We start from the raw sequence: 25,466 nt of genomic DNA, 5'->3' as shown, positions 1-25,466 counted from the left end.
AGACTCCTAGCAGCGAACCCAGAGACCATAGGTAACTGATATACTTCTCTGTCTCCCACCTAATGCTGCAGGTCTACTGGCAAACCTTAGGTACAGTTTCAATAGCTGTAACCTCAGCTACAGATAGCAAAACCAGGCTGCACTGGTCTTCCCAAACACAAACGCACATCAGAGTACATCACTATGTTCATCAGAAGTCAACAAACCATACCTGTTTTTGCACACGTTAAAAAACTTTTTTTCTGCAAGTGCATAAACCTTAAGAAAAGTATAATCTGTACTCACATTTATTTGGTCAAATTGTTACTACAGATATTTACAAACTAAGCCATATGCCTAATCAGCATTTTGAAAATGCACTGAAAGAGCAGAATATTTTCTTTTCCTCTTAGACATGATCTAGTAAATGAAAGCCTACACCCATTTTTCTTATAATGCTTTATTGAAATGATTTTAAATGTTTCCATATGACAACATAATAAAGGCAATCAATGACAGATTAATTTAGTTTGGATTGAAACTTTGGAAAACCGTCTCCTACTTCACCACTCTGCAATATTCAGTGCTACACACTTGTAAAATGTGCTCCAAAGCCAGCATGCTCTGACCTAGAAATTCTATATGTTCTTAGAATTCTCCAGCCAACAGTCTTCCACTCACAATGAAGTAGCATAAGAGAGAAACATTTTTTAAATCCAAATGTAGTCATACAATAAGATTTTAAGAGAAGAAAGCTCAACATCCAAACTTCAGTGTCGTTTGCATCAGTGCTAACTGGCAAGAGTGTAGTTGTAAGTTGATATTTCTTTTCCTCTCCCAGAGACTTCATCATGAAGTCCCATGATGCAATTCAAAGTTTCTAAGTGACCTGCAGAATAAAAAGATGATTTCTGTATTAAGCATATCAATTCAATGTGGACACAGACATTAGGTTTCAATCTACAGGGAGTTAAGGTCAAATATGAGATACTAAATTTTTGACACAAAATGGGTTAAAATGAGTTTAGGCACAAAAGAATTTCCATGGCATTTGGAAATTGAGTTATATTTTTCAACTAAATACAAGATATGTTTCCACAGACGATCCTGAGCAGAAGCAAAAAAATATTTAAAAAACATTATTGGGTCAATTGACAAAATTTGTATAAAGACAGTAGATTGGATCAAAGTATTGATTTTGGATTTTCTGAAGTTGATAACTATACAGTACTCTGGTTATTTAAGAGAATAAAATGATTTTGTTCTTTGGAAGTACACACTGAAGAATATGGGGGTAGAATAATATGATAATATAACTTTAAATGGATCAGAAAAATTATATGTCTATATGTACAGAGAGAAAAAGACAGGAACAGAAGAAGAGAGAGAAGCAGAGAGAAAAGGTGATATGGCTAATGGAGCAAAACATTAACAATTGGTGAATCTGAGTAAAATGTATATGAAGGTTCTTTGTAGTAGTCCTGCAACTTTTCTCTAAACTCAAAATTATTTCCAAAGAAAAGAAAATAATAAAAGTAATACTTTATTTGCCTATCCATACCCAAAGTAAATCTTTGCCCTTTAGTGGTTATGTATTATTCTTGCAACATATTATTTTGAACTTCTTGTATATTGCTTCGAATTTAAACTTAGGCTGAGCTCTCACCATTTCTGTAGAGGGGTGCTGAAGTCTCCAACTAGAATAGTGAAGTCATTTGTTTCTCCTCATGGGTCTGAGTTCTTACAACATGTAGTTTGATGCTCGTGTTCAGTGCATACATGCTAAGTGATGTTATGTCTCCTTAGAGTATAAACCTTAATCATCATGCAATTCTCTTTATTTATTTATTTAATTTTTAAATTTATTAATTTTATTTATTTATTTATTTAGAGAGGAGAGGGAGAGACAGAGAGAGAGAGAGACAGAGAGAGAGAGAGAGAGAGAGAGAGGGGGGAGGAGCTGGAAGCATCCACTCCCATATGTGCCTTGACCAGGCAAGCCCAGGGTTTTGAACCGACGACCTCAGCATTTCCAGGTCGACGCTTTATCCACTGCGCCACCATAGGTCAGGCTTCTTTTTTTTATCCTTGATAACTTTACTTGTTTTGAAGTCAGCTTTGGCTGAAATTAATATAGCTACTTTTGCTTTCTTTTGATTAGTGTTAGCATGGCATATACATACTTTTCAACTATGGGTGTCTTTATATTTCAAGTGGGTGTCTTGTCTTTTGATTCACTCTGACCATCTGTCTTTTTTGTTCCTATTCATAATTTCAGTATGAAATTTTTCATACCAAAAGTTGAAAAAGTTCTGCAATGAGATACACAGGGCTATCACCTGCCAGTTCTGTAGCTCACAGTTTGCTGTGTTTGCTTTAACATACATCAGTGCGTCTCTGTAGCCTTCCACCCATCCTTCAGTCTATCTTGTTCTTGGGGGTAGCAGTTTACCAGGTGTCCTTGCCTTTCTTACATTTCAAGAAGAGTTGTGTATTTTTCAGTCTGTTCAGCCTCTTACTTGTTAAGGTGGGGTATTGATACCCACTCTCCTCCTGTGTGGAAATGTTCAAACAGATCCTCAAACGGCCCTCTCACCACGTCTTCCTCCTTCCGTGATATTGTCACTTTCTCAGGAGCAGTAGGTAGTCTGGGCACTTTTCTAAGCCCCTCCACATATATTAACACACAGAGTCCTTGTAACAGCTTTATGAGGTAGGTTTTATCATGCTCTTTTTATAGATGAAACACAGCGAGATTTCACTTAATAATTCACTCAAGTTATTAAATGGAGAAACCAGTTTTTAAATCTCCAGAGTCCACAGCTTAATCATTCTAGCTTGACATTTTTCTGGCCCTTTGGTATGATCCTGTCCATTCCAACTTCATTTCCTAGTACTCTGCCCAATATTGACACTTTCTTACGATATAGTGTTACACTCATTTTGATTAATAAATGAGCTACTAATACCAATACAGTATAAAAATATTTAAAACTGTTTGCTAGAATACCTACTTTCCTATATGAAAAAATTCAGTGGCTGGAAATACATAGAAAAGTTTGAATAAGGCATTGTTTCATCATGAGGCTAAAAAGTTGTTTATCGGCTTAAAAAAATGATATAATATCCATAAGCTATAAAGGAAAAGACTAAGAAGCTCAAATATATAAAATGAAAAACTTCTTCAAACTGTAAAAGCATATTTTTATACATCTATAAACTAATTATTTCCTTAATAAAATATTTGTCTCTTAATTTATTTCTTGGTTATTTATAACAAATCAGTAGCAATATTCAAATATCCAAAAATATGAACAGTGGTTATTTCTAAGAGGCAGGAAGAGGGGTTCTTTTACTTTTACTTATGATTTTTGTATTATTTGAAATTTTTACTATGAGCATGTAAACTCTTATTTGAACTCACAGAGTAACAGCTGATTAACTTGTGAGTAACACTGCTCCAAAGCTAAAAGATAATAATGGTTAATGTTTATTTAGGGTTTACTCTGAGCAAGCACTGCTCTAACCTCTTAACATTCATAGTGTCAGGTAATCATCCCAACAACCTTAAGAGAGATGTTTCATTATTCTTCTCATTTTGCAGAAGAGAAGACTAAGGAACAAAGAGGTTAAGTCGCTTGCCTGAAGTCACACAGATGTCAATTGGCTTTAGATTCAAACCCAGAGCATTAATTCTAAAGGCTAGACTATAAACTACAATATAAGTACTCCCCAAACATCTGGTATCATTTTGGTCCAATTTGTGTTTTATAGACCTACTTTGTTCTTTGGCCGTGTGTCCAAAGATAAATTTTTTGATGACTTCAGTCCCGTGGCATTTGTTTCCTTTGTAGAGCTGCTGGTGGCATTTTTATTCGTCGTGCCCTTTCTTAACTTGACACCTAGAGACACAGGTAAGAACCATATCTGTACAAAAAAAAAGCTATTAAAATATGAGTCCACCCACAGTTTCAGATCTTTCCCTTCATGAGTGCTTTGCTCCCATTACCAAAGGGTGTAAGAAATAAGACTTCCCTGATTACGATAATAGATAAAAATCAAGCCATACATGCTCCTGGTTCTTTTTTTTTTTTTTTGTATTTTTCTGAAGCTGGAAATGGGAGAGACAGTCAGACAGACTCCTGCATGCGCCTGACAGGGATCCACCCAGCACGCCCACCAGGGGCGGGCGCTCTGCCCACCAGGGGGCGATGCTCTGCCCCTCCGGGGCGTCGCTCTGCCGCGACCAGAGCCACTCTAGCGCCTGGCGCAGAGGCCAAGGAGCCATCCCCAGCGCCCGGGGCCATCTTTGCTCCAATGGAGCCTCGGCTGCTGGAGGGGAAGAGAGAGACAGAGAGGAAGGAGGGGGTGGGGGGTGAAGAAGCAAATGGGCGCTTCTCCTATGTGCCCTGGCCAGGAGTCGAACCCGGGTCCCCTGCACGCCAGGCCGACGCTCTACTGCTGAGCCAACCGGCCAGGGCCACTCCTGGTTCTTTTTAATTCAACCAGAGAGATGTTATTACCATAACAACTTTAACCTTACTTTGTGAGTCCTCTAAGCAGATGGACGTAAATGACTTACTCTGTTTGCAGGCATATTCTGCTGCTTTGGGTGCTGTCAACATGGCAAAAGGGTGCAAGGAGCGGCGGAAAGGTGGAGCTCGGGGAACCTGAAAGGAAAACAGCTAATTTGGAAAGCTGCACCCGCTTCGTGCTGTGAACACCTGCTCTTTACAGCCCAGCCTGTTTGCATAGTCCTTAGACCTTACTAACAGCCCACCGATGAGGTCATGTTTCACGGTCACTCATGTCCACACACTGTCTCCCATGCCTATGCTTGCTTCCTTTCTCCTAGAATGTCTTTTCACACACTTGATGCTCTTCAAATAGTTCCCTTTACCTAGAACAGCTAGCTTCTTCTCTTCTGCCTAGAACTTTTTCCTTCTTTTCCTAAAGGCTCCCACTTTTCCTTTGGGAGGTAGCTCAAATATCCCCTTTTCTGAGAAACTTGCCCAATATCCCCACATCTTCATGCTCCCGTACTGGCCTCCTGCCCCCACTCCACCTCAAGGCAGAATTATTGACTTTCATCTGGGAACTCAAAGCATGTTGTCGCAGAGCAAACTCAGTATGTTATAGTTATAATCCGCTGACTGCTGCACTACACCGCAAACTTTTTCAAGGCTAGAACTGTCCATGCATTCATTTATTCCACAGATTTTCAGTGAGCACCTACTATGGGCTAGGCTCTGTTTTAGGAGCTGTGGTTAGTAAGACAGACATGGTTCCTGCCTTTCTAGGGCTGAGGGATGAGAGACAAATGATAATTAGACAACCAGGGATGATTATACATCATGACAAGTTTAATAAACTAGTCAAGATAACGTCCTAGGGAGTGACTAGAACCACTTCAAAGAGACTGGACAGAGAAAGTCTCTGGAAAGAAGCAGTGTGTCAGCTGAGACTCACAGGATGAGTAACAGTCAGCCAAGGAAAGGGCTGGAGGGTAGTGTTCCAGGCAAAAGGAACGAGGTCTTCTTGGAATAAGCTTGTGCTTTCCACATGCAAAGGAAGCCAGTGTGTGGCTAGAGCAGAGTGAGAATGGGGAGACTCGTAGATGAGGCTGAAGAGGGAGGCAGGACCCAGATCATGTAGGTCCTTATTGGTCATGGTACGGAATTATTCTCTGAAATTGATTCCAGGGTGCAGTAGAAGCTATTAAAATATCTTTAAGATGTAGTGCTATAAGGTCTGATTCAGGATTTTAAAAAGATCGCTCTAAAAAAAAAAAAAAAAAAGATTGCTCTGTCTGCTAAGTGGAGAATGAGAATGAGGTGGAATGTGGAAAGAGAGAGGCTGGTTAACTAATCTAATCATTTACTTCTACTGCCTTACAGAGCGCCTAGCACATAGTAAGCATCACGTGTTATTGATTCTAGTCAAAGCCACAGTAGTGAAAAGCATGGACTTTGATATCAAACTGGCTGATTCGGAATGAAGGCTGCATCATCTACAAGACATGTGATCTTGAGTGTGTCACTTAACTTTTCTGTGCCTGTTTCTTCACGTGAGAATAGTAATATTAGTGTCTACCTTATAGAATTGTGGTGAGGATTAAAGAGTTAACATAGCAAAAGTATTTAAAATAGTATTTGGCACATAATACAATACAGAAGCTTTAAAATTAAAAATAATATGTTTTTAAAGATTTTATTTATTGATTTTACAGAGAGGGAAGGGAATAAGAGGTATCAATTCATAGTTGTTTCATTTTAATTGTTCATTGGTCGCTTATCTTATGTGCCTCGACTGGACAAGCCTAGGGTTTTGAACCAGCGACTTCAGCATTCCAGGTAGACGCTTTATCCACTGCACCACAAGCCGGGCAATAATAATTATTTTTATATCATCATCATCATTTCTCTTCCTAACTCAGTTTTCTCTCTTGTATGGAATTACTCATGGCAACAACGTGGCCACTAATTCCTTTAGGGAACCCTGCTTCGTCTACCAGAAAAAGGCTGAGTAATTGCTGACAAATAACTAATCAGAGCCAGTAAGCCTGAAATAATTAACATCCCACTGCAAGATCAACAATGACCTGCTTTCTCACTTGATAGAGATTCAGGTTTTACATTTACAGAACTCTTCTTTCTGAAGAGTAAAAGTTGATTACACGGTCCTTTTTATGTAGGCGTTTCCACAAATATGCCATTTCATCAATAGGGACACCCTTACGTGATGTATAACTGCGGTCAACACCGAAAGACAAGGACGACAAAACAAATGCTTACTTTTAGATTTCCAGATCAGTAGGAAACTTTCTGCTCTGTCTTTATCATCCAAAACTCTTAATGATCACACTTCTAATGATCAACTTCCTACATAATTGGTATCCCTTCAAAGTAGGCTGGTATTTCCACAGTCATTTGAGCTCATATATAATTGTGTGGTTCATATGTAGATGGGGTATTACTGTGGGGGGGTGTCTTTTTTTTTTCAAAGAGAATACATTTATATATTATTTTGTCATTTCCAACAGGAAGGACTGAGCAGAGCCCTGGAAGAAGCCTGCCTTCCTGACAACTTTGCAGAACTGCAGTACCAGCCCTGGCCTGCCCACCGCCAGACTCCTTTGATCTGAGGAGCAAACTTCTGTTTTTCACTACTGACATGGGCATTGGCTGTATCAGACAGAAAACAGGTATTAGACAATAAATGAGGGTGTGTTCTCTCTCTATTGACAGGGTAGTTTAGGGCCACCTCAGCAGGAACACTTCTATTTTTTACCTCAGTCTTTTATTCAAATGGCAAAAATACTTATTGGGAGTTCACTTCCTATTCAGCATTGTAAGGAATTTAATGTAAAAATAAACGGTGACATCTAACCTTAGGAAGCACACAATCTATTCAAAAAGATGACCCTAAAACACAAAAAGTAATGAAAGGGGGTTTTATATAAGTGTGGGGCAATTGTGGTTCTAATAACATAATAATAGCCCCTCAGGTACAAATTAAAAAAAAAAGAATTGACTCTTATGCTTTTTTTTTTTTTTAGGGGTTAGGCATTTGTATAACTTACAAAGTGATCCCCTTGATAAGTCCAGCCACCCATTGTCCCTGACGCACTTAGAAGATACAAGACTGAAGCTTTCCACACTCAAGTTGCCTTATTTACTGGAGAAGATAGAACCTAGTGATTTGAAAGGTCACTTCCAGCTCAAATATTCTGTGAATTCTGATCATCTGATGACTCGTGCAAGCAGGTAATGTCAACTGTATGGTTTATATGAAAAATTATTTAAAAGTAGAATGAAATTAAAATCCTAAACCTAGAGTTAACCATATTCTATTTTCTCCTTTAATGCTGCTTATTTATATCTTCATTGTGTCGATGTAAAAGTGTAATTATGCTTGTTATTTCTCAAGTCAAGTACTGACTGAGCGCCCAATTATGTCCAAAGCACATTCGACAAGAATTTCTTTCTAGGCCCTGGCCAGTTGGCTCAGTGGTAGAGAGTCGGCCAGGTGTGTGGATGTCCTAGGTTTGATTCCCAGCCAGGGTACACAGGAGAAGCACCCATCTGCTTCTCCACCTTCCCCCCTCTCCTTTGTCTCTATGTCTGTATTCCCCTCCTGCAGCCAAGGGTCCACTGGAGCAAAGTTGGCCAGAGTGTTGAGGACAGCTCCATGGCCTCCGCCTCAGATGCTAGAATGGCTCCGGTTGCAATGGAACAACGCCATAGATGGGCCGAGCATCGCCCCCTGGTGGGCAAGTTGGGTGGATCCCCATCTGGTGAATGCGGGAGTCTGTCTGACTGCCTCCCTGCTTCTCACTTCAGAAGAATACAAAAAAAAAAAAAAAAAAAAGAATTATTTTCAACTGGAGGGGGAAGGGGACAGGAGGGAAAGAAGAAGGGGTGCACAAAGGCTTTCCTTTCCTTTTTTTCTGTTTCTCCATCAAATGGAGCTGAAGAATATTTTTACTTCTTGCTTTATTTGTTAAAAGGAGATCTATGCTCTTTTTCCTCAGTTTAAAATTAAGTAGGAAAGTTTATATTTTAGCTAGTTGTTTAACCCTCACGTTTGTGAGGCCCTTTATCGACTTCTGTGGGTCAAAGGTACTCAGCAGAAAAATGGCTCCTTGTCAGCAAAAACAGCTCCCTATCAGAAGTAAAAACTGAAGCTAATAACATTGGTGAGCAATACTGGGCCCATAATACCTTCCTGTCACCAGGTGGCAGCAAATAGTCCCGAAGAAAGCCATCAGGCCCCTGCACAGTACCCATACTGTGTCATGTGGGCCATCCTAGTGGCTGGAAATTCTACATAATCTGATCAGTATTCACCAGGGCTTTAAGCTCTTGATTGGGAAGAATTTTAGCTGATGCACAGAAGACATTTTATCTGAAGGGATCAAAGGTCATTCGGATGTATACAACAATTAGAGAAGTACTTTTGGCTGATACATACACACACACACACACACACAGTGCTCACAGAAATTAGGGGAATTTTTATTGCTTCATATTCACTTTGAACTATCCCCTAATTCTGCTCACAAAAATTAAGGGATATTCTATTGCTTCATATTCATTTTGAAATCCCCCCTAATTTTTGTGAGCAGTACACACACACACCCACACACATACACTATCAAGCCATCTCTTAGTTAAATTTTTTGAAATTGTTAGACTCCAAGGACTGTTTTGAAATTGCTCCTACAGTTTACAGTATTTGAAGTGCTGTGTTTCCATTGAGAAGTCCTGGTCATTCCTTATTCCTTATTTAGGCTGCAGAAGACGTTCCTCATTGGAGCCAACGTGCCCACAGGAGAAAGTCCTGAGAAGGGAGGAAGTTAGGAGGCCCACAGTGGGTAGGTGAACCTCAGAATCTTATATTTGTAGCTAACATCACATAAAACCTTTTGTGATATTTCATTGTTTAAAATAATACATATGGATGCTTGATGAGCTATTTAATTTTTGAATTTTTAGGACAGTGGTTCTCAACCAGCTGTGATGTTGCCTCTTAGGGGACGTTTAGCAAAGTCAGAAGATATTTTTAGCTGTCACAACTGGAGGGGAAGCTGCTAGTATCTAATGGGTAGAGGATTACCCAGAGGTGCTGCTAAACATCCTAGAAGGCCAGCCCTGCCTCCACCTACACACACAACAGAATTATCTGGTTTAAAATGTTGGCAAACCTTGATTTAGTGGAACACAGAGGAATCAAACACCCAACCCTGAAATACTAGAACCTTAACTTTAGCTACTATTTTGAGGTTTCCAGGTGCCAAGCACTAAGGACTTTACACGTACATATTCACTCATGTCCCACTACAAACCCATCTTCTTGTCGTTCTTTTTAAAAATAAAATCCAGACTAACAGAGTTAAGACTTGCCCAGGACTTTTCTCCTTGAAGCTGCTAGAACGGGCAGTCCAGCTTAAACTTGGCAGTTCGGCTTTAGAATCCCTGTGCTTAGCCATTATACAAACTGTCTTTCACCCACATATCAATAAATGAGCCAACACTCATCTCTTGTGTCAATGAACAAACGCAGGCCTTTGAAGGAAAGTTCGCTCTAGGAGAAGATTATCTGTTTCCTTTCAGAGCTGGTCATTGTGTAGTCCATGTGCGTGTCTGGGCTTTTTATTGTTAGTCAATGATTGTGAGGACAGAGACTGTATCACTATAGAGAAGGTGTTGAATAAAGACCCTTTGATGAATAAGCTAATGACTGGATGGTTAGGTAGAGATTGGCTGGCCCATCGTTAAGCATCATAGCTTCCCCATGGATACTGATGGTTTATTAAGAAACAAAAGACTAAGAAAAAATACTTTGGTTCTCCCTCATTTTCTTGCCCAAGAGATTCAGACAGGGGATCCTGTTACAGGAAAAAAGAACTTAGGGTGCAACCTTAGCCTAATCTGAATTAAGTATGGCCACCAAGAAGGCTTCCAGAGATGCCTGTTGACTGGATACCCTCTGCGTCCCATTGTTTTGGTTCTCCCCACCCACCCCTTTCTCCTTTGTCCAAAAATGTCTTATATATCCAATGCTGCCTCGTTGTCTTTGGAATTTTCATGGCATGATCATGCCTATGTGAATTCCCCGTGCACATGTTTTAAACTTTAATTTTCTCCTGTTAAGGCCCTGGTCGGTTGGCTCAGCGGCAGAGCGTCGGCCTGGCGTGCGGGGAACCTGGGTTCGATTCCCGGCCAGGGCACATAGGAGAAGCGCCCATTTGCTTCTCCACCCCCCCCTTCCTCTCTGTCTCTCTCTTCCCCTCCCGCAGCCAAGGCTCCATTGGAGCAAAGATGGCCCGGGCGCTGAGGATGGCTCCTTGGCCTCTGCCCCAGGCGCTAGAGTGGCTCTGGTTGAGGTAGAGCGACGCCCCGGAGGGGCAGAGCATCGCCTCCTGGTGGGCAGAGCCTCGCCCCTGGTGGGCGTGCCAGGTGGATCCCGGTTGGGTGCATGCGGGAGTCTGTCTGACTGTCTCTCCCCGTTTCCAGCTTCAGAAAAAAAAAAAAATTTCTCCTGTTAATATGTCTCTGTTAATTTGGTTATTAATCCAGCCAGGAGAATTTAGAAGGTGGAAAGAAAAGTACTAATATATCTTTAGCCCCCACATCTGACTTGCACCACATTAAATTCCTTGCACCTATAACTACATTGAATGAATGAATGAATGAATGAATGAATGAATGGAGTTGAAACTAGAGTGATCAAGGGAACTGGAGTCTTGGGATTATGGCCAAATTACATATGGATTCAGATGATAGGACAGTTTCAAAGTTACAACACTTTGTAAATATTTGACTCTTAAGCTGGACCTGGTGGGCTCTTGAGTTTATACAAACTCCCTATTTGCAGTATGGTCTTCAGGTAAAAGAACAGTGGAGGTGTTCTTGTGACCATAGCCTTGCCCCTGCCCTGGCCTCCCTTCTTAACCCAGTGGAGGTTTCAAAAGCACCAGAAGGCCTGGGTGTGAACGGTGGGTTCTTCCTGCTGTCTTCTAACTTCCTCCCACCCACCCAATTTTCCCTTTCCTCTTCCCTCTTCTAGAGGTATTTAAAGGTAAAGGGATGAGTAGTTCACCTCTAAATAGCACCCTATATTTAAATGTTTACTAAATGTTTATACATTCATAAATAGCAAAAACTGCATTGGCCGTACAGATCACTCAGAGTACTCCATGTTTTAAAGATAAGTATGGAAGCCCAAAGAGGGAAAAAGACCCAGGGCTCGATAGTAGCAGAGTCAGAACTCAGACCCAGGTGTCTGAACTGTCAGATTATTGCTCCTTGTTCTGCAGTGATTTCAAAGAAGTCTGATGGGAAGAAGAAATGTGGCAGCAATAAACTCACTTATCATAAGAACAAATCTTATAGATCTTGTCCTAGTTCTAGATGTTATTATCCAAGAAGAGCACTTGAACTTACCAGCTCTACATTACAAAAAGTGTAAGATATTCTACTCATCAAAAACTTAGGCAGAACCTAGACTCTAAGCCTGGTGTTCTATGATCTGCTCTACTTAGCCTTACACCAAATACATTTGTTATTACAAATACAGTTCTTCAGGTAAGAAAAGCATCTTACAATCATTTATTACCCAAGGAAGATATGGTTTAGTACATTTTGATATAAAACTTATTTCATGCTTTAAAAATACAAAATTACAAATGTAATAAATAAATAAATTCTCTCTAAAAATCTCTTATGATGATAGTCTCAGGTCACCCCTACCTTAATAGCACTGGAACTGGCAGAAGAATCCACCCCATAAATTTTAAAGACTTCCTCAATTGGAAGGCTGTTCTGTTAAACAGTAACAACAACAAAAAATGTATTATCATGTCATGGCTTTTCTTTTACTACAAAACAAAGTTGTTGTAGCTCCAATATGTGTAGTACTGTGCCTGCGTGGCATGGGCACTAAATAAGTAACTTCTGAATAAATTGATAAATCAGAGTATCCAGAATCCAATTGTTTATGCATTGTATTCCGGGGAGAGGTTTTGTCCCTTAACTAAATGTTTTCACAATATAATATAAGAATCAAAGTCCTTCTTTATGTTTTAAATAATGAAACACTTAATATTAGTAAATCTTAAACATTTACAAGCATTGGTTGAAAAAGAAAATAAATATACATTAACATCAAAATGTGCATAGAAAATATAACATCTTCATATATGCAAAGTGTTTTTTACTTACCATTAAGATTCCAGCATAAGATGATAAAATCATTGCTTCTCTTTCTCTATGGTTTGGATATATGGGTCTGTCATGAAACGGCTTTTTCCTAAGGGAACATTAGTAAGTAAGAATGAAGAGTTTCTTCCTACTGTTTCTGACACCTGTTATGGTTGGGATAATAATCCATGAGTAATCTCCAATGCACGTGCTACGTACTTGTTTACAAAAGTGATATGATCAATCCACTATTACTAAGGTACACACATTGAAATTTGAATCTTCCAACAGTGGTGATGAACATGCCCTCCTCTATCCATGTCCACACAGCTATCAAACATTGGCAGACTGGTCACTATGGTGGACAATCATAAATATGCCAACTGAGATCCTTTCCCTTCTGTGGCAATTTGCTCGGGGTGGGGGTGGGGGGAGCTGCGCCTCTCTACTGTACGCCTGTGTGCTTCAAGGGAAGCTGACGATACCCCAGGATTCCAAAGATGGGGAAACACACTGTGGACTACACTAGTCAGGGTATTCCATCCCCCACTCCACCCCCAGAAAACGCAGGGTAACAGAGCTGTTGGGACTCGTTCACCTCTGGACTGAATTTTGCAGGAAAGTAGGCTGAAACTCTTTCCTCTGCCTACTCAGAGAAAAGAGTCAAGAGGCAGGTCTTGATGATGTGGTTTGAATTTTAAATTAAGCCCTGTTTTGGAAAGACCTACCCACAGATTTTCAAACACAAAGAAAATAAATCTCCCCTTCCTTATTTATTTTTTGTTTTCTTAAGTCTGTTCAAACTGGATTTTCTGCTTGTTATAACCACACCCACCCTGATACAGCCATCCCGGATCAGGTGTGTGTTCTAAGGCCGTGGAACAGAAAATAATAACTGGCCTTTGGCTATTCAGTTTTGGTCTCATTAATTTCATGTTCTTACCAACTGAGTGTGTCTGCTGGCCAATAGGGCGAAAATACCAATAATCCTGGACAGGAAATTATGATTCAAAGAGCTCAACTCAGGTACATATCTGGTTAAATGCTTAGGAAGTGGTGTTTGATCATCCTTAGAAAAAGATTGCAGCAGCTTTTTACCCACAGAATTGACCATCTTAAAAATCATGGCACGTACACGACAAAGCACAGTCATATTTCTAAGGGACAACATTCTATGTAAGAAAATTTTTATCTGATAGAAACTAATTAGCAGAGATTTGTCGTCGTCGTCCCCCCCTCCCCCCCCCCCCCCCCGCAGTGTCGCTCGCTGGTAAAAGGGCCGCAGGCAGAGGGCAGTCGGCCCCAGTTATGCGCGAGTACATGCTCTTGCGCCGCAGCCTGACCCCCGGCGCCACACGCAGGCGCAACGGGGGCTCAAAGGCAGCGCGTTCATTAGCAGAGATTTAACAAATATAAACATTATGTGACTCCACCAGCTTAACAACTGTGGCATTTCTTCAGGTTTCTAGTTGGAGAGGGTTACTCCCCCTCGGTGTTTTCAAATCAGAGTGCTCAAGGTGGAAGACACCAGATGGAACTTCCTCTTTGGTTTCTCATAGTCACACATTAAAAAAACAAAATGCCCTGGCCAGGTAGAGCATCGTCCAGATACGCAAAGGTTGCCGGTTTGGTCCCTGGTCAGGGAACATACAGAAACAGATCCCTCTCCCTCCTCTCTCTTTAAAAATCAATAAAGTTATATATAAAAAAAGAACTATTTCAACTTACACGTTCTCCCACTCCAGCCAAGTTAAGTCTTCTGAGTGATCCAGCCATTGCAGAGCGACATTGATGGCCAAGTCATAGTGTGCCTGGAGGCAGGAAACACAGAGAACCAGCTTGCTGGTTCCACTCCCTGGACAAAATGGCAATGGCAATGCTAAGCCTGCTCTACTGTTCTGTCCCCAAGGGTGAGGATCAGCAGCTCTGCCCCGTAACCTGATGCTCAGACAGAACTCATTAGAGGTCTTCAGGCAGTACATTTACCTCCCACTGGAGCAGGGTTATGTATGAATGTATGTGTGTATGTATGTATGTATGTATGTATTTGGTTTGTGTGGACCAAAAAAGAAAAGACAGATTCTTGGAAAGAATACTAAAATGGGAATCAGGGAATCTGGGCTCACATCTAGGTCTGGCCAACAACTCATAGTATATCCTTAGGTGAGCAATTGATATTTTCTGGGCCTCAGTTTTTTAAAATTTTTAAATAGAAAGAGGTAAAGGTAGAGGAAGAGGGACTCAGAGAACAATTTCTAATTCTGTGAGTAGAATGACAGAAAGGTGCTCCCAGGGGCACCGGGGAAGTGGTGTGTCCAGCCGGTGCATCCTGGGAGGCTTCAGAGAGGAGGCTTTGGAGGAACTGGGGCTTGAAGGATGAGAAGAATTCCTGGAGGTGGAGAAGGACCTCCCAGATGGCAGGCCAGCATTAGCAAAGGACTGAAGTAGACCTGATTAAGTGACCTGCTAAGAGTCTCATATAGAAAGCTGAAGACCAATTCCAATGTGCTTTGCTATTCTCATCCCCAGAAAAGGGAAGTCAGTTTGGCTTTTGCATTTTTAGTTGGGTTTTAAAAGTCTATCTCACTAAAATGTTATCTGAACAATGTAATTACTTCTATTTCTTCCAGGGACTGAACCAAACTGGAAAGTGAATTTAAAAAAAAAAAAGGACCATGATCAGTTGTTGAAACTGAATCCAAGACTGATGCATGGACTGGTAGCGTTGGCATCATTCATGACAAATGCAAATTCACAGCCCTACCCCAGACCTTCTGAATCACAACGCTATTGTAATTTGACCCCATTAAAGTTTAAGAAGCAATTATCTAATTGACTTGATATCTCCATCTAATCCGTGCACGGAGAAGCACATCAGAACACTCAGGCTAAACTGCGCCTTCAGCTCCAGGGAAGTCAGACAGGGAGAAGGGAGAAGGAGAGAGAGATCCTTTCTTCTTTACTCGCGCAAGAATAATAAATAGGCAGAATAGCCTGACCTGTGGTGGTGCAGTGGATAAAGCGTTGACCTGGAAATGCTGAGGTCGCCGGTTCGAAACCCTGGGCTTGCCTGGTCAAGGCACATATGGGAGTTGATGCTTCCAGCTCCTCCCTACCTTCTCTCTCTCTGTCTCTCCTCTTTCTCTCTCTTTCCCCCTTCTCTCTCTCTCCCTCTCCTCTCTAAAAGAAAATGAATAAATAAATAAATAAATTAAAAAAAAATAGGCAGAATAAAAAAGCTGTGGGTTTACTAATTTCTTTTGAATTAGATCTTTACACGGTTTCTTTTTTAATTTACGCAAAGTGAACTTCCATTACATAACATGAACCTGAGTTTCAACACGAATAATAACAGAAAGAATTTTTGGATTACTCAATTCTTTGACTCTTCTCCAATAAAGCACATGGTAGAAAACAAAACAAACCAAACAAAACCAGCCTTATATTTGAGAACTCCATGAGAGCTAATTTTGTCCAAAAGAATTTAACATCACATGTAATAAGCTCCTTTGCTTCCATTTTGCTTTTTAATCTTTTCTAATAGCAAATGGCAAAAAGTCCCATGACTTTTATTTTCTCACTCATTTTGCTTTCAGTTTAATGAGTTGAAAAGACTGGATGGAGAATGCTAGGATGAGAAGATGAGAACCAGGACATTCTCGAGGCTCAGGGATAGCCGTGTTTATTACATACATTAGACCCTTGTATGTCCCCTTCACACACATACAACACAAATGTGACTCGCACCCGCATGCCTTGCTTTACCATCTCATCTAGAAAGGTGAGTTGCCTTCTTCCTTTTGGGTCGAATTCATTTTCCCGAAGTCTGATGCCAATATAATCTCCCCTTAAAAGCAAGAGAGCAGGATTGAACCATTGGGTACGACAATGGAGTTCAGGCTGCCGAAGAGGGTCCCTGCCCATCCCGCCTCCTCTACCAAACACAAGAGCAGTCACAGACAGCTTGGGGACCTGAGTTCCTATTTCATTTTTTTTAAATAGAGAGGATCATTTGGCTACTTTATTACCAAAATAACACTTTTTTTTTTTTTTTTTAAAAAGAAGATTCTGCAATGCTGCAGGCTTAAAATGTCTAACCATAATTAACTTGAACCGCATTGATCTAAACATTAAACTCACAGAGTAGGCACAGAATTTATAGGAAAGCAGGCAGCATGATAACTCCCCACATGCAGAAATGGTTTTACAAAAGTGGAAGGATTGAGACCCACTGTTTAAAATTAGAATTCCTTTGCTGCCCATAATATATATGTTAAACTCGGGCAGAATGTCCTGGGTTGATAAATTCTAGCTCTGTGATACTCTGTACAGGTGTATTCTTTTGCCCAAAGAGTTTTTCCTGTTAGAATGCAAATACTATTGGGGGAGTTATGCATGAAAATATACATATTAAGCCCTGGCCGGTTGGCTCAGCGGTAGAGCGTCGGCCTGGCGTGCGGGGGACCCGGGTTCGATTCCCGGTCAGGGCACATAGGAGAAGCGCCCATTTGCTTCTCCACCCACCCCCCCCTTCCTCTCTGTCTCTCTCTTCCCCTCCCGCAGCCAAGGCTCCATTGGAGCAAAGATGGCCCGGGCGCTGGGGATGGCTCCTTGGCCTCTGCCCCAGGCGCTAGAGTGGCTCTGGTCTCTGCAGAGCGACGCCCCGGAGGGGCAGAGCATCGCCCCCTGGTGGGCAGAGCGTCGCCCCTGGTGGGCATGCCGGGTGGATCCCGGTCGGGCGCATGCGGGAGTCTGTCTGACTGTCTCTCCCTGTTTCCAGCTTCAGAAAAATACAAAAAAAAAAAAAAATACATATTAGTGATTCCAGTTTAGTGTATCCTTATCAGATCCTTCCAAAACAGTGATTTTTAATAAGGGGAGGATAGAATGAGAATCCTGGAAAGAGAACACAAGGGGGCGCCATTCTGGGAAAGTCAGGAAGAGGACCTGGATGCAGGATGTAGGACCTGGGGTCTCTGAGATCCAGCTCCAATCTCTCCCTTTATTATGAGGCCACACTTCCGGCTGTCAAGGGCTTTACCACACGCTTTGGGCAGGTTACCTTGTGAGGGATGTTTGTTCCTGCCTCCTAAAACTCTTCTGATTCATTAAGCTTAGATTGACAAAAATGCTCAAATTTCTGTCTTTGTAATTCCAATGTACTTTATTTAAAGTACCTTAAGTGTATTCTTTAGCTATAAGTTATATTCATATCACTTTTGAAATTCCAGTTCTATGTGGAGAAGTTGGTATTTCTAATTATGGGTTGTTCTTTATTATGTGGCTTCCAAACACGGACATGTAAGCATGGGTGAACTCATATGTAGTTTATTCCAGCATTTCTTAAGGACTTGTGAAAAGATAATAATCTGAGTAGGCTGAGAGAGGACATCTGATAGGGACTGTGATAAGGTCTTTGATGAAAAGGATATTATTGTTGTGCTTATAATACACATGAAATAAGACATAGCCATTTTTTTTCCTCCTTTTTAGATGGTCTTTTATTTTCACCAACGTCTTAACTAAGTACCAAGTAAAAAAAAATGCTAACACAGGAGAAAAATATTTTTTCCATGGGAAAACTTAATACTTTCTTTGTTTAAAAATACAAGTTCAGATGGCAAGAAAAAGGAGATGATTTACTAAATTGATCAGAATAATAATAAAAGAGGCAGAGGCTGCTATTTAAATGATGAGCCCTCGGGTACATTTTTTCAGAAATATCCCGTCTGGCTCTTTGCAGCAGAGCCCTTGCAAAGGCACGCCCTGCCCCACGGACTGGGCTGTCCCGGATCTTAGGCTCTGGACAGGGATGCTTCGGTGAGCCTGCTGCTGGAGAACGCTGCTCCCCAGAGTTGGCATGGGCTCTGCACCACAAGTGAGGCCTTCGGGCCAGAGGCAGAGGCCAGATCATCTGGCTTTTTTTTTTTTTTTTTTCTGCAATAGTGCAAGAATAAAATCTTCCTTAGATTTTTCCCCTCCTGCCAGTATCAGACCATCTACGACATGAAACACCCAGCAAATGCTGAGTATAATAAATGAAAGTTGTTCTCAAACATACTTACAGGAGCTTTTTCATTTCCTTCTTTAGGAGCCTTCTTTCCATGACTGAAGGCTTATCCAGCTGAGCAGGTATCTGCAGCTTGCACTGCACCTGACAGCATTGGGAAGACGCAGCCTCTCTGAGCCTACAAGCTACAGCAGCAAATCAGAGGGAATCTGAGTTAGGGATGCTATCATTCCAAATACCAGTCATGGAGTCCTGGGCTCTGGAAGGGAGCCGGGAATATGCAGAACTTGGGCTTTGCCCCAGCAGGTTCCAGGTCAGAAAGCTGGTGGCCAGCATACTGTACCTTAAGTTTCTCTGACACTTATTTCTTCCAACTTTTTTCAGCATTCATTTACTTATCCTTGCAATAAACTAGAAGGTAAAACACACATGGCTTGTATAATAGTGGATGAGACTATCTGGGGAGAATCATCTAAATAGGAATGGTCTGTGATCTGAATATGTTTGAACTCTAACCTATGTACAACTCCTATGCCCAGGAGCTCTTTAAAAGGACACGTGGTTATGGCAAATATGAGTCTATGTTTTCAGTTTCTACCCCAACATTGAACCAGAAATTGGGAGTTCAGGTGATGGAGTCAAAAGTGTTCTGAAGTAAAAAAAAAAAAAAAATTACAAAAGAAAAATTATCACTATCTGCCTGACCAGTGGTGGCGCAGTGGATAGAGCGTTGACCCAGGATACTGAGGACCCAGGTTGGAAACCCCAAAGTCACTGGCTTTAGTGTGGGTTCACCAGGTTGAGCGCAGGGTCACCAGCTTGAGCTTGGGATCATCCACATGATCCAGTGGTCGCTGGCTTGAAGCCCAAGGTCACTGGTTTGAGTCCAAGGTCTCTGGATTGAGCAAGAGGTCACTGGCTTGGCTGGAGCCCTAGGTCACTGGCTTGAGTCCAAGGTCTCTGGGTTGAGCAAGGGGTCACTGGCTTGGCTGGAGCCCTCAGGTCAAACAACATATGGGAAAGCAATCAATGAATAAACTAAGGTGCCGCAATTACGAGTTGATGCTTCTCATCTCTCTCCCTTCCTGTTTGTTGGCCTTTCTCTCTAAAAAAACAGTTATCACTATCAAAGGAAGTGTACAGAGAGTAGTATAAATGATATATCAACTGTATCTGTAATGTTTTATTTCTTTAAAAAGATTTAACACAAATTGTGTTAAGTTAATATGTCCACTTGAGTGGCCATTGTGCTCAGGTATTTAGTCAAACATTATTCTGAGCGTGTGTATGAAGGTGTTTTATGGATATTAATATTTAAATCAGTGGGCTTGAGTAAAGCATATTATTCTTTATTATGTGGATGGGCCTCATTCTGTCCGTTGAAGGCCTTAAAAATACAAAGGCTGACCTCTCCCAAGCAAGAAAGAAATCTGCTAGCAGACTGCCTTTGGACTTGAATAGCAGCTCTTCCCTAAACCTCCAGCCTGCCAGTTTATCCCATCAGATTTTGGGCTTGCCAGCCGGCCACACTCATGTAAGCCAATTCCTTAAACTAAATCTTTTGTTTATTTATCTATATATACACACAAGTACTGTTGGATCTGTATCTCTGGAGAACCCTGACTAGTACAAAAATACAAGAAAAATGATACTATCTCTTAAGTCTGGGATTATAGGTTTATGAATGTTTACTCACGCCCACTGATTTAAATATTAATATCCATAAAACACCTTCATACACACACCCAGAATAATGTTTGACTAAATACCTGAGCACAATGGCCACTCAGGTGGACATATTAACTGAACACAATTTGTGTTAAATCTTTTTAAAGAAATAAAACATTACAGATACAGTTGATATATCATTTATACTCCTCTCTGTACACTTCCTTTGATAGTGATAACTGTTTTTTAGAGAGAAAGGCCAACAAACAGGAAGGGAGAGAGATGAGAAGCATCAACTCGTAATTGCGGCACCTTAGTTTATTCATTGATTGCTTTCCCATATGTTGTTTGGCCTGAGGGCTCCAGCCAAGCCAGTGACCCCTTGCTCAACCCAGAGACCTTGGACTCAAGCCAGTGACCTTGGGCTTCAAGCCAGTGACATTTGGACCCAAGCCAGCGACCATTGGATCATGTTGATGATCCCAAGCTCATGCTGGTGACCCTGCTCTCAAACTGGTGAACCCACACTAAAGCCAGTGACTTTGGGGTTTCCAACCTGGGTCCTCAGTATCCTGGGTCAATGCTCTATCCACTGCGCCACCACTGGTAAACATATATTACATTCCATATTTCTGAAATTATATGTATGTTTTTAAATCACTACTCTAAAAATGGTTGGAAAAAAACTAAAAACTTTTTTCTTTTTTTTTAAATGTAACATATAAAGGTGGTAGGCAGTTAGACAGACATGAGCAGAGCAAGGGTGATGGGGCAGGTACAGAGGGTCACCAAGGCAAAAAGCCCTGGGTGCTTAGCAATGGGCAAAACTGGGAAAGCGAGGACCTCCTCCCCAGGGTGGCCTTTCCTCTCCTAGCGTGTTGCTGGTCATGCAGTTTAGACCCCTGCTCTTTCATATAATCGGTCATGCGGTTCAGCTCCTCCTCTTACCTCTCCTCCTCTGGCATGTTGTTAGTCATGCAGACTAGAACCCCTTAAAGGGGGAACATACAAGGGGAAAAGAGACTAGCCCGTAAGCATTAAGCCCTCAAGACAATAAGGTTCTGACTCACATCAAATACATCCAGGCCTCAGTTGTGTTTCAACTCCAGGCCCAGAAAAGCAGCAAACCAGACAAGGGGCTCCATGACTGACATCAGAACCATTTGCATTGACTAACGACCCCCTGTCCTGGTGCTGACCTCTCAGTAGGGACCATGACCCTGAAAAGACACTCCTGGAAAGCTAATTCTATTGAGATTCTCACCTGGGACCTGCAGATGAACACACTCAGGAGGAGGACCCAGTGCGGCTCTCTCCATGGGGCACATCCTCGCCTTTCCCTACCCGCTCTGCCAGGCATGTTTCCAGTGTCTCTCTCTTAAGCTCCAAGGACCTTTCTTTTCCCTTTGTAACTGATTCCTTGAGCCCATTTCTTCTACAGTTCACTTATTTTACCTCTGTGGCTTTCTAAAAAGACTTTCTCTTATCATTTGAGTCTTGACTTTGAATTCTTTCTTAGCCAGAATTGAAGTACTGAGGTTGCTAAACCAAGATCCAGTAGCTGGTAACATTGTGAGGCCATTCGGCTGCTAACATACAGACATTAAACTCCATTTGATTCAGCTCTCAGGCAATAAGCAGAAAGGAAACAAGATGCCACTGATTTAAATGAATTCTTCACCGGACCAATTTCATGATTTTGAACCATTCTTGTTGCTGCTACATTTGCCATGGATGGGCTGCAGAAAAGGTGAAAGGGAGGAAGAAAGGAGGAGCATTCCATTGGCAATGAATATGCTCTCTGCAGGGGAGGAAATCCGGAGAAGATAATGCAAGCCAGGGGGAGGTGACCACATGGCCTGGGATGGCCAGATGCTGGGATGTAGGGTCTACTGCACCCCTGACTGGTTTGGCCATGGCTTTTCATTCACCCCAGTCTCAGGTGTTGTCTACAAAAACGATGAGCCTGGTTAACATCATCAAGAGCACGTTTTGCCCTAACATTGTACAAGTGCACAGAAGTTACCTGTATTATTGCTCTTCTAATTCAATAAGTTGAAAAAACATCTGTTGGTGGAACATTTGTCCTTCCTCAATACCTTGACTGCTGGTGGTGGAGTATGTGTGTGCGAGAGGAGGAGGGGGCTCAATTAGCCTCTATGCCTCTTTAAAGAGCAAAAGAGTTAATGTTTGTTTGTTTTAAGCAATTTTGTTTTGTCATTCTGAGCCAGGCCTTTGAATTTCAGATTTACACATGATCAGATTTGCATCTCTTGGTTGCTATGACAGGCTCCACTTAGACCCTACCTTCCCTCTCCCTATCATTGAATGTGGTTTAAAGCTTTAGGATATGATCATTAGGCTGGAGATCTGGAGGCCCAGAGGGGCTACTAACTAGCTGTGCTGCCTTGAATAAGGGAACTCTCCTCTCTGTTTTTGTATTTCCTCCTCTGTGAAAGAGCATTGAATGGTTGGAAAGGATCTTTCCAGCTGTAGAGTTCAGATGCTGGTTGTATTGAGTAGCTACGCCTGGCTGAAAAGGGGCCATTTGTAGAGATTCTATTCAGTTTAGATTTGAATTCACCCTTTTTCTCTGTCTATAGAGTTTTAACAAAAACAATACTCTGGCTGGAAATACACACAAAAGAGCTACTAGAAAGCTTTCTGGGGGTCTCAGGCATCAGCTATTGTATTAAAACCAACCCCCCAGAAAGCACAACCCCCATATTCTGTAGGAATATCATGCCCTGAAGCAGTGGTGGGCAAACCGCAGCTAGTGATCCACGTGCTCACTCAACTACTGCATGAATCTCCTGCGCGTCTACCTATCATGCCGCAGGTCTCCGGTAGCCTGACCTACCGACACCCCGCGCCTACCTGCGCGCCTGCACGTGGTATTTTGTGATAGAGCCTCCGACGCCCCGGTTTGCCGACCACTGCCCAGGGAAAGAAGCAGAAGGTATTTTGTGGTTCCCACTAGACTTGAGACTGGCCAGTTCCCAACCTCTCTGGGCCTTGTTTTCCCCACCTGAAAAATGAAAAATGTGAAAGCTGAGGCCGTGATTACCTTGGAAAGGGGAGGGGAGGGGGTAAGGGAAAGAGGAGGGGGAAGGGGGAGGGGGGAGGAGGGAAGGGGGTAAGGAGAAGGGGAAGGGGAAGGGGAGACAGGAAGAGAGGAAGAGAAAGGGGAGGGGGAGAGGGGACCTACGTGCTCACTCAATTTGTGCATGAATCCCCACACTCAAGGGGCCCAAGAGCCGCGTGTGGCTCTGGAGCAGCTGTTTGCCGACCACTGCCCTGAAGAACACCTGCACACTCCCTTCGGCCTCCTCTGCACCCCTACGTCTTCCATACGGGTCTCTCAGACTGCCTTCTATTACGTGCCGGCTCTTAACAAATCCCGCTTTCCGAATCTCACCAGCCCAAGTCCAGTGCTTTTGCCCCCCCCCCCCCCCCCCCCCCCCCCCCCCCCCCCCCCCGCTTCTGGAGACTTGCTTGAGCATCTGTTGAGGCTGCTGCTCACACACATCAGGGAAACAGGTGCTTACACACATCAGGGAAACAGGTGCTTTTTTGTGGTTGCTAGGAAACGGTTACTGAATTTAAATTATGTTTTTTAAATACACCCCCCATACCCCCATTTGAGGGGTGAGTATCATAATATATTTGAGACAGAATTGTGATCCTGACCTGGAGTTCACATATTTTTTTTTAACCTGGGTAGGCTTCAGTTTCCCATTTAAATGATTAATCAGAAAGCTGAGAGGATGCAAGAAATCCACCTCCTGCAGGGTTTTTTATAGCACTTGGCTGCCTGCGCGGAGTCAACTGGCCAAGCAAGGATTTCTGAGGAAGGCAGTGAACCTCTGGCTCCTTCCACACTTGCAGTGCACCCAAGTACTTGGGCGATTCCACTTGACGAATATAGACGGAGTGCAGATCCGGAAGAACCACCCCACTGGTGCCCGCACCCCCCCCCCATCCGCTCAGACACTTGCCTTCTCATCATAAACACTTCCTCTCATGCTGAAAGCTTGCTGATGGTTTCCAGTTGCACTCAGAATGAGATCTAGACTCCTAACTATAGCCTGCAGGTGACTCTCTTCCATGCCCCTGGACAGAGGCAGTTTGTTATTCTGGCCCGCTTGGACCTGGGTGCTTGTTATCAATTCCACTTCAACCTCATTTCCTCTCCTCTGCACCCACCAAATCTCTTGGTTACCTGATAGCTCAGGTGTTCTATGATTGACAGCAAAGCTCTAGATTTGGATTTTTATAGATGAGTTGTTCACTCCACATTGAATTTATATTGTACCCAGAAAGTTTCAGGTTTTGTTGAGCCTGAAGTTTATACAATTTGAATTTCATATAAGTGATTAAAAAGAATGGAACAGTGTGAACACAAAATTTAATGTTTACTTAGAACCATTAATCACCACAAGTTATAAATTTTAAAGAGCTAACAAATACAACGAACATTAAATAGGTTTTAAAATCACAGCATTGTCTTTATTATTAACAGACTTGATTACCTGTTAATATGACAAAGATTTCGAAACATTATTATCTATGGAGAGATTGGAAAGACAATCCAGTCCTTTCTCTAGTGTGGCTGTTTACACTTTACTTTAAATTATAAATAAAATATTAGAACAAACTAAGTTGTTTTTTATTTTACTGACTCCATGTAGGTGATGCCTGCTCTATAATATTTTCCACCACTTCCTGCTCAAGCGATGTTCCTTGCCCAAAAGCAACCCCTGGAAAACTTTAACCTTGACCTTGCTAGGCTTGTACACTCCTCCTGTCATCCCTGCCTCCTCTCCCCCACCACCCAGCTGAGGCTGTTGCAGCTGGTCTAACTCAGCCAAGTACTCACCCACTGACTCCAGTCCGCAGCTTTGGTCCTTGGAGACAAAGTAGGTCCAGGTGCTCAATGGATCATCAGGGGCTGCTTGTTGTCAAGACCCAACATTGATGGAGGTAATGCTAACAGTGCGCCTGCCCTGTTGCAGTACGAGGACCACCACCAGGGCGTGGACGGCCATGGTGCCCCTCCCAGCATCCTCCATGGAGGACACTTGCAGCCTTGGGAGAAGCCAGGA

The 25,466-nt window shown here is 42.2% G+C and overlaps 1 protein-coding gene, 1 long non-coding RNA gene and 1 other non-coding gene across 3 annotated transcripts; 1 reads left to right on the top strand and 2 right to left on the bottom strand.

Moving 5' to 3' along the window:
• Positions 1 to 489: 489 nt before the first annotated feature.
• On the bottom strand, positions 490 to 23,687 carry C5H2orf80 (chromosome 5 C2orf80 homolog). Its single transcript, XM_066280511.1, has 10 exons — positions 23,570 to 23,687; positions 23,239 to 23,389; positions 18,749 to 18,878; positions 16,431 to 16,530; positions 14,412 to 14,494; positions 12,705 to 12,792; positions 12,234 to 12,305; positions 4,562 to 4,649; positions 3,760 to 3,881; positions 490 to 868 (listed from the first exon to the last, which is right to left on the bottom strand). Exons 1-10 carry the CDS (start codon positions 23,588 to 23,590, stop codon positions 860 to 862), a joined length of 864 nt encoding a protein of 287 aa, XP_066136608.1. The 5' UTR covers positions 23,591 to 23,687; the 3' UTR covers positions 490 to 859.
• LOC136338288 (uncharacterized) lies at positions 6,752 to 15,499 on the top strand. Its single transcript, XR_010731942.1, has 5 exons — positions 6,752 to 6,884; positions 7,022 to 7,183; positions 7,538 to 7,745; positions 9,272 to 9,355; positions 15,314 to 15,499. It is a non-coding gene; the product is annotated as an uncharacterized lncRNA (long non-coding RNA).
• LOC136307292 (small nucleolar RNA SNORA76) lies at positions 13,939 to 14,070 on the bottom strand. The gene has a single exon (XR_010725947.1). It is a non-coding gene; the product is annotated as a small nucleolar RNA SNORA76 (small nucleolar RNA).
• Positions 23,688 to 25,466: the final 1,779 nt, after the last annotated feature.

The sequence above is a fragment of the Saccopteryx bilineata genome, chromosome 5 (genome assembly GCF_036850765.1).
Source record: "Saccopteryx bilineata isolate mSacBil1 chromosome 5, mSacBil1_pri_phased_curated, whole genome shotgun sequence".
Classification (NCBI taxonomy): domain Eukaryota; kingdom Metazoa; phylum Chordata; class Mammalia; order Chiroptera; family Emballonuridae; genus Saccopteryx; species Saccopteryx bilineata.
The sequence above is the reverse complement of the archived record's forward strand: the minus strand, read 5'-3'. Positions and strand labels throughout refer to the sequence as shown.